Source organism: Phaethon lepturus, unplaced genomic scaffold, assembly GCF_000687285.1.
Source record: "Phaethon lepturus isolate BGI_N335 unplaced genomic scaffold, ASM68728v1 Scaffold29205, whole genome shotgun sequence".
NCBI classification, from domain to species: Eukaryota; Metazoa; Chordata; class Aves; order Phaethontiformes; family Phaethontidae; genus Phaethon; species Phaethon lepturus.
The window spans coordinates 11,731-20,731 of NW_010538837.1; the positions used below are offsets into that span (position 1 = coordinate 11,731).

At 44.3% G+C, this 9,001-nt stretch overlaps 1 protein-coding gene across 1 annotated transcript; it reads right to left on the reverse strand.

Annotated features, from left to right (window-relative positions):
* Positions 1–4,222: 4,222 nt before the first annotated feature.
* SERTAD4 (SERTA domain containing 4) lies at positions 4,223–8,851 on the reverse strand. Its single transcript, XM_010286959.1, has 2 exons — positions 8,663–8,851; positions 4,223–5,482 (listed from the first exon to the last, which is right to left on the reverse strand). Exons 1-2 carry the CDS (start codon positions 8,849–8,851, stop codon positions 4,730–4,732), a joined length of 942 nt encoding a protein of 313 aa, XP_010285261.1. The 3' UTR covers positions 4,223–4,729.
* Between the last annotated feature and the right edge of the window lie 150 nt (positions 8,852–9,001).

Genomic DNA, 9,001 nt, shown 5'->3' on the forward strand with positions numbered 1-9,001 from the left:
TTAAAGTGAGATTGAAAAAACACAGGAAATCACTGTGTATTCCAAGTAGTTGTGACTGAGCGGCTTGGCTGTTACATGGGATGCCTTGTGGAAGATTCACATCTCCTAACATTTCCAACAAGATCCTTTGCAGCGCTTCCCCGGCTGCGATCCTTTAGCAGGCTCTGCCAGGAAAAGCCTCTGTGGTGCTTCACGCAGCTGCAGAAAAGCTCACACCAGTACTGAGGAGCCCAAAAGGTTACCTCCAGAAAGTGAGGGCAGCCTCTTTCTTCGAAGTTGCAAAGCAAGGGACAAGCGATGAAAAAGGTTAAGCCCCTGTGGGAGGCTTCCACGTGAGAGTTACACTTGCTGAATAAAACGCCAGATGAAATCCTTTAACCTACAGCAGTTTAAACCTTTCTCCACTGTGAATGGCTGGCTCTTTTTGTGATAAAACTTAAGAAACTTCTTTTATCAAGGTTCCTGGCATGAGTAAGCAGCAATTGCATTTGCTACACCTCTGTCTACAGCCTTTATCTCAAGAAGGCAACGAAAGGGTCAAGTCAAGACCTTTGCCCAAGTCAAACACAGGCAAGAAATCACCTTCACGTCTCTGCTTCAGCCATATCCCTTAAATCACCAGGTCACTACCACAGTGGCAATCTGAGCTACTGGCAGCTGGAAAGGCCATTTAGCTGGCACGAGCCTCCAGAGGGGCCACAAAGCAGCGAGACACATCGTGCCCTGGTTTGTTTAAATTCCCCTTTTAGATCATGCTGCACCTCTGAACCAGCTCCCTGCTTCCCCCTGTGCAAACCCGAAGGGCAGCGCCCAGCGTACCGCCGCGGCGGCACGTCGGGGTCTTCAGCAAAAGGACAGTCGGTAGACGAGAGATGTAGAAGGAGGATGGAGCGCAAACAAGAAGGTGAAATGTGAAAAACATCTCTTTACCACAGCTTTGCTTTGGGCTGTAACACCTTCAAGACTGAAAGAAGCACTTCATTTCTGCGGCTCAGCCTGCGTTTGTTTTCTCTGTGGAGCCAGCTGCTGCGCTGGCATTGCACATCGGTGCCAGCTGAGGCTGTTTGAGTGCTGGGGATGCTTAAGTAACTGTGTTAAGCTGTTTCAACAGTTTAGCTAATCCAGTAAGAATAGTAAAATTTTACCAAAAGTATTAAGCATATATGAAGCACAATGATATTATGCCGCCTGTTTGAAAAAGGAACATGATTTTTTCAAGTCAAATCAACTATGCATTTCCAAGGGAAATGTATTACCTGGTAGAAAGCGATCTGGAAGGTAAAATGACACTTCTGTTCTTAGGGACAGTAAAATAGACCTGACAAGAGAAACATCTTTTTCTGTTGCTGTTTTCCGTTATTGAAGTACTGTTATAAGCAGGGATTAATTAGCCTGCTGAAAGGCATGGTACTTTATAGTGTTAAACTCCAGGAGTAACGTATCTTATGAGAGTAAAACAATCTCTCAAGAGAGAAGCTCTTGTGTCCAGTTCTTCCAGGCAGGGAGGCCAGGATCAAGTTCAGGAGCATTCATTTAGCAGTTATGGATGAAAGGCATTAGTGTAATCTTGGAAAAGGAACTATTTATTGAAAATTTGTGATACTAGCAAAATGTCCTTAGTACTGGAGTGTGCAATGGGGAAAAGGCCTATCAGGTTTACACTCTCCACAAGCCATAAATCAAACCACATTTAAACCATGAAATCCATTCAGCCTTGCCCAGGTTGGAAAGTCTATCAAGGTCTGTCTACTGCATTTCTGGCAATTGGACAAGGGTGTTTCCAACTCCCTTTTCTAACATGAAACACCTCTGTCTTCTGAAGCAAACAGGGTAACTCAGTGAACTCTTGAGTCCAATATACCTATGTTCAATATTTGCTATTTTTTTGTGAGGCAGGATCTGGAGAAAGGCATAAAAGACCACTTATCCTTAGGCCAACCTTCATTAGATGACATTTCATCCCTTACAGACCTTAATGACACTCATTAAGACTGTCCAGAGCCGTAACAGGTTAATTTCTTGGTGTCCCTGCAACTCAAGAAGCTGTTAGACCAGAGTAAAGAATTCTGCTGATCCATCACTTCAGCTGGTGCAAATTCAACTCAGCTGACTCTGCAATGGGTTATATGTGAAGGCTTGCTCTTGAAGAGTAAGAAGCTCCTTGGGGTCAGAAGGATTTTGGTGGCCCCTCAAAGTGTTAGCTGATTTGTGGCTTGGGCAGCATTTGGCCAGGCTTGTACGTGGCCTTACGTGTGGCCTTATGTGCAGGTCCACAGAGAAGTCTGTTGCTTCTCAGTGCACCTTCAGACTATCCTAAAGGCTACCGAAATCCTGAGAAGGCTGAGCTCCGTCCTGGGTTCAACTTGAGATGCACAGTCAACTGCAGCCCTAACCTCTTTAGCAGAGAGCAGTTTGATTAAATGACGTTTCCTTGGGTGAAGGAGGGGAACATGGGGGAAAGGACCCAGTAGCCATTGGAGATGTAAAATTAAAATGAATTTTGGTCATTTTAATAAATATATATCAAGGAAATTTCACTTTACTACAACAACACATTAGTATACAAGCATCTAATATTTAAGCTTAAAACATCAAGTGTTTTATCAAATATTGGAAAAGAGCAGACGTTACTAGACTATCTGGGTGTAACACAAGAAAAATCAGTTTTTTTAAAAAATTGGTCCTTGTGGACAAATGTCTAAATGATGATCCTACTCATACACTGTATGAATGAGATCTATATTTAATATTATTATTATTATTAATAAAAAAAGCTTCTGTCTTGGAGAAATCAGGTGGGATTTATACTTTCTTTATTTGTCATCCTTCACAATGATGATCCTTACAAACTTGACCACATAAAGGTTATCGCTGATTTATGTCCTAGATACATTTTGTGGTCGCTTTGGCTGGGGGCAGGGGGAGATTTTTCCTGTGACCACTGGGCTTCGTCACAAAAACTGTCTGGTTTGCAAGTGTGACTGTGGGGTGCACAGGCTACCCAAAACCACATGGCCCAGGAGGACTTGGGCTGAACCTGTGACACCCAGAGCAGGAGGTCTCTGACCCAGAGACCTGGCTGACTCCCATGCCAAACCGGGGGCAGCCTAGGACGGGTGTCCCACTGGGGACCCTCGTGCCCTGCGCTGAGCCAGCCGCTCCCCCAGCACAGAGATGAATTTCACCCTTTGGGCAAGAACCAAGCAGAGAAGATGTCTCTTGAGCGCATGGTGCTGTGGGAACAGACTGCTATTATGAGTCAGCCGTGGCTTCGATGTGGCTATTTTGCCGAGCACATCTTGCCAGTTGTTACGGGGACTGTAGGAACTAATTAATTTGGTGGATCTAAGAGCCTAACCCCGACTAATGTCTTCTGGGCATTTTAAACAGCATACTTTTGCAACCAGTCTACCTAGGGATGACTAAATGTTGTCCTTAGCCACTGAAATCTCAGCTCATTTCTCCAAAATGTTCTTTTTTAAAATTAAACCCCTTACATTCACTCAGATAAAATTATGTTTATCGCCATATTATCGCTTAACATTGTGCTTTTTGCTTTCTTTTCTTGTCTTTTTTAAAACAACAGCAAAAGTCATAGAAAACTCCCACATGCTTTTGCAATCTAAGAGAGAGAAATTATGCATAACAGAATAAAGTATAAAACATGCCACTGGTTCATGAACTTCATTATACGAAGAAGGGAAAAAAAAAAAGCCCCAGCAACAGACAGTTGCCATAGAAACACTCAAGCATCGAATGCTTGTTTACAAGAGACATCTCTCTATTGTTTCTTAAAACCCTTCCTAAGGATGGAAAATCAAAAAGCAACTGAGCATCAAAAAGGAAGAACAGAGATGTCTGAATAGGAAGGTGAACTCAGTACTTCAAAGGTTAAAGGTTTCTAGTAATATTGATCCACCCTGTGGGTTTTGTTTTTGTGGTTTTTTTTTTTCCTCTGTTTAGGTTAAATCCCTGCTGTATCACTGATTTATACTTAATTTTCACACTGGCAAAAATTAAGACAAAAAGTAAGGCACCAAAAAAAAACCTGCCCTGTATAACAACAAGCCTCATTAGTTATTACAGCCGAGGTGAAAACGTGCAAGTACTTGAGCTGCATGTTGTGTTTCTGATTAAGAGCCCATAAACAGGTTATTTCTTTATGCTATGTCCTATTTTGTCAGTTGAACAAGATGCTGAATCCAGGAATTCACGAGTATCATCAGTACAAAATGTAAGGATGGTTTATTCCCAGTCCATGAAGTCAGTCCTTTGTCAGAACAAATACTGAGTTACAAGGAGCACATCACCCTTGCTTGGTAGCATCAATTTGTTTACCAGACTTCTAATTCCTTGGTAAACATAATGGAGGTTCTTCTTAATTAATGGCAGACTTCTTGGGGGCGGGGATATATAAAACGATATGTTTTCCCCATCTGGCTTGATTGGTATTTTCAGTAACGAAAGCTACACCATAGCTGTGCAGACTACAGCGCTAAGCAGTAATGCAACTGTGCTCTTCATGAAGTCTCCATATTTATAAATAGCCCGCTGATGCAGATCGTAGAGATGCTTTATGCAATCTGCTCTCCAGTCATTTAAAACGACATGTATTGTTTGTGGCATGATTGTATCATTTGTAGAAAACTATAAAAAATCCATTCAAAATAAAAATTTGATAAGACAAACGAACATGCTGCGCATGCTTGAACAGAGCAAGAAAGATGCCTCAAATTTTACTTCCTTTGCTGCAGCACATTTTATTACTTGGTAAAGATTCCTTTTTCCTTAAGGATTTTTTCCAAGATTCGCTTATGTTGCTCTTGTCATTACATCCAGTCTCAAAATAGTCATAAAATTTGCCTTTACATTCGAGAGCATGGGTGCCTCTTGCAGGTTCACAGTTGACGGCGATGCTCTCTCGCTCAGGTTCATTACCTCCTTTCTCGTCATGAAATTTTGCCTTTTCCTGACTGCTGTGAGAGCTGGCATTAGTGATGAATATTTCATTGGCAGGTATCTGGTCATCACTCCTGTAAGAAGGGGCACTGCCAATGTCATAATCCACCTGCTGGGAACAGCTTGGCAAAGAAATGGGGCAGGACGAGGAGGAGGAAGAGGAGGAAGAGGTGGAAGTATTTTCTGTACTAGCATTAACAGAGTAGGGTAGATTTAAATAGTGACTGCTACACTCTTGATAGAAGCAGCACGTGTGGAGCTTCTCGTACTCCTCCTTCGCCATCCGAAGGCGCTTTCTGTACGGACAGTCCTGAGGCACAAACCACTCTTGTGGCGAGGTGCCACTGAAGGAGCAGGCAGAGAAGCACCAGTTGTTCTGCATGATGATTTCTCCGTGGATTCTCTTCATTAGATTGTTGATGAGGACAGATCTCCGCAGGTAGACTTCAGGATCATCAATGAATTTCAGCTTTTCCAAAGACATGTAAAGAATATGGGCCCGCTCCTCAAACACGGAGATTGTCTGAAAATGCAAAAGACAGAAGAGATGGAATTGAAGGCAACCGGTTTTGTTCCAGGCAAGGAGAAGAAAATGAAGCAAAGTATCCCCCCTGTGCCACTACTTCTCTCATCCTCTTTCTGAGGCGCCTAAAACTGGCTTTTTGTTTTTCACACCCACGTAGCTGGGAGCCTGCTTTTTCTTGGCCACAGCATTCGCCCAGGTTTAGGAGGTAAGTTCGCTGAGCGTTACACTACCAAGGCAATCGCAGGGCAAGAATCCAGGATTGGGAAAGTGAAATCCAGGTGCACGCATCTGGCTCCTTATTTGCATTTGGGTTTAAAACATAAAATTGTTGTGCAGCTTTGCTCCAGTGATGGCTGGGGACTTTTTGATGTAAATGGACCCAATGCCATCATTCCCTGTGGAGCTTCTACAAAGCTCTGAAGCCAAGCGAAGGCCCCCCCTCCGCAGCCTCAAGGTTTACAAGATGCAGCCAGCAGCCATCGCCTCACACAGCAAGTGTCGGAGCATTTCATCCACCGCCAGTGGAAGAGGCCCTCCAGCAAGGAGGTCTCCATTTGCCAAGCTCCCTTGTACTGCTCTTGTGTACAAAAGTGCATGCAGGGCGGGAGGCAGGGAGAAACCCATCTCAAAGCATCACAGCATCTGGAGAGCAGCTGTTGGCCTGCGTACTACACTCCGCGCTCTACAGGACCGGTGGGAACGCAGATAGGCAGGGACAAGGTCAGGAAACGAAGAGAGGATAGGGATTTGCAGAAAGCCTGGCTCGATGCCCACAGATTTGTTCTCCCTTCCATAGTCCTCCCAGGACTCCCTTTCTCAGCACTGGCAGCATGAGCAGGTTACTGCCCCCGGGAGGCCCCGGATTCTGCACTGTAATCACTACCCTGGGAATCAAAATAAGAGGGGGCAACGCATGCTACTGTAAGCACTATTAACTAATTTTCATTTTTAGTAAGAATTTGGTTTGCGTAGGAGGAGAGCAGCACAGCACAAAGAGAGACTGCTCTAAATCCCCCCCCATCTGTGGCTTGATCATTCTTCCCTTTCCCACATGGTTACAGCATTTTTGCAGAGTGGAAGTCGTAGCTATGAGGACTGAAAGAGCTTAAAGCACAGCTGCTTTTCACATCCATTCAGCTCTCCTCAGCCCTCTAACTCTTTCCATAGCCTGGTCCTGTCCGCAGGGCTTAGAAGCACAGTGCTTCATAAAAACAAAAATTGGCCGTATCTTCATGTGAGTTCACGGCTGAAGCTCTTGTTAGAGAGAGTAATTTTCTGTAATAAATGACTCATTTTAAGTTATATTAAGCCCACAGGTTAATTTGCGTCCTTTATACCTGCTGCAGCAGCAGCCAGGGAAGCCATAAAAGCCTGGAGCAAACCAGTAAGCCTTGAACTGTGATCCTCCTGGAGATACGTCCTGGAGGGCCACCAGTAGCAACAAGTTTGTCAAAGGCTTTCTACCACAAATGTTTGCCAACAGCCCTCTGGAGAGAGGCTCTGGGCCCTACCGTCGTACCCTCTATGGGACAAGTAATCTCAGAATACAGCTTGCTCTTTACCGGGCAGCAGAGTTATAATAATGTGTAAGAAATTGAAAGAAATCTGGTGGGCATCCTCCCTCGCCCAGAGCTCAGTGCTGCAAAGCAGAAAATGCATTTGTGCCGAACAGAAGAAAGCGGTGACCCAGGGTTTCTGACATGATACACTTCTACAACAGCACAAAACAACAGCACAAAACAATGTTATTCTTTCATTTATCTTACCAATACGTCTGCAACTGTTTTTTATGCTGTTAGAAAGGGATAAGTAACTATTCCTCCTCTTTGCAAGGAAAATAATCACTGAAACAAAAATCCAACAATCTAGCCAAGAAGAAAAACTGGCTGAAATCAGAGAGTGATGCGACATGTGGGAGACACGCTCACTAACCAGAGCACATTTTTCAGCACCCTCGGTGCTATTTATTCATTGCTCTGGCAGCAGATCGGACACTCTCTGGAATTAACGGCGGGGCAGTTTTTCACCTTCCTGGTCAGGTACAACATTCCAGCCAACATTATTCGTAGCTGAGAATTCCTTTGGCTACTCTAAGGTCCTTGGGAAGCGAGCCCATCATCAATGCTTGCTTCTCCTCTGCGGAAATCCCTGCAGGGGAATGGGATCCCACTGGGCAGACCTCCCTGCCCAGACTCCCTGGCAGGGATTAGGCACTCGGTTCTCCTCGCATCTCAGAAGGCTGCCTCTGCGATGCAGGTAAAGAGAATGTACAAACTGGCTCCACACCTTGATCTGTTTTGGCTTTCTGTCTTTGGGGCTCTTGTGGTACTATTGCCTCCTGCAAGCTGTGCTTTAATCAGGTTATACTGCATCCTCTCCATGGCCAACAGCACACGGGTAGCCCTGGACTTGCCACCGGCCGGGTGCGATCCAGCAAGGTAAGGATGGCATCTCAAGGCACGAGCTATCCTTAAGCACATCGCTCCAGGCGTTCAGTTCCTTACAGGACTGCGCCCTTAATGAACAAGAACATAAAATCTCTCATAAAAAAAAAAAAGTTAGATTTCAATTTATGTATTCACTGGCCTGGGAAATGCTTGCTCTAATCCCTCCCCTGACAGCTTTCAATAAAAAAAAAATATTCTTTCATTTATTAATCTGTTCTTTTGGAGTCGTTAGCTTTTTAATAAACAGGATTAAATATTGAAGGAGCTTGTACTCACTTTCCAAGTCATTCTGTTTTTCTAGAGGACCTGTAACCCATTTGGGGTACATGGAACCTATTGCTATTTTCCCCCTTGGACAAAGTTCTGAATGAGCACGGAATCACAGGCCCTTTTTATTTACGTTCTTCCTTTCTGCTGTTCAAGTGCTGTTACAGAGCTGTTTCTGTAAGCATGATATAAACTAGCCAAGAACAAAATAATCTGAAAAACAAGTTACTCTCAGCATTTCCGTTTACAGTTGTTATAAATGAAGAAACGCCTTTGCTTCTTAAGCAATTCGATGACAACAAAACAATAAATGTGAACAAGTGACAACTGTTTGTTTCTGAGCAAACAGCTGGATCATTCTCCTAATTTCAGCGGAGTATTTCAGCCTCCTGGAAATGGGTCAACTGAGAGCTACTAAGCATCTGAAACTGGGAGTAAAAATAATGACTATTAGAAAACATACTTTATGTGTACAGCTGCTGAGCGGTGGACGAAAATCCTCTTCTTCCACATATTTCCTTTTAAAGTATGTGATCTTGGATGTTGTTACAGGGTTTGAAATTCCCCTGTAATGTGATCCTGCGGGTAATAAATCAGATATGACAAATGACATGCGGTTTGCCGGAGGTTCTCCAAACAAAATACTTTTCATTTCCCTTCGCGCCACAGGAGAACTCCGCCGCCTATTTTCACAGGTCTGTGCGGCGGCCAGAAATAAACCCTCACCTGACTGACAGGTAACCCCTGACTGACAGGTAACCGCCCGACCGAGGGCCGATTCCGCAGGCGGCACCGGGAAGCC

Bases quoted from the DNA above. Each gene is read 5' to 3' on its own strand.
- SERTAD4 (XM_010286959.1), bottom strand. From the start codon at position 8,851: ATGAAAAGTATTTTGTTTGGAGAACCTCCGGCAAACCGCATGTCATTT. The intron at 5,483-8,662 runs GTATGTTTTCTA...TTGCATTTTCAG, and splicing joins TCAGCAGCTGTACACATAAA to ACAATCTCCGTGTTTGAGGA.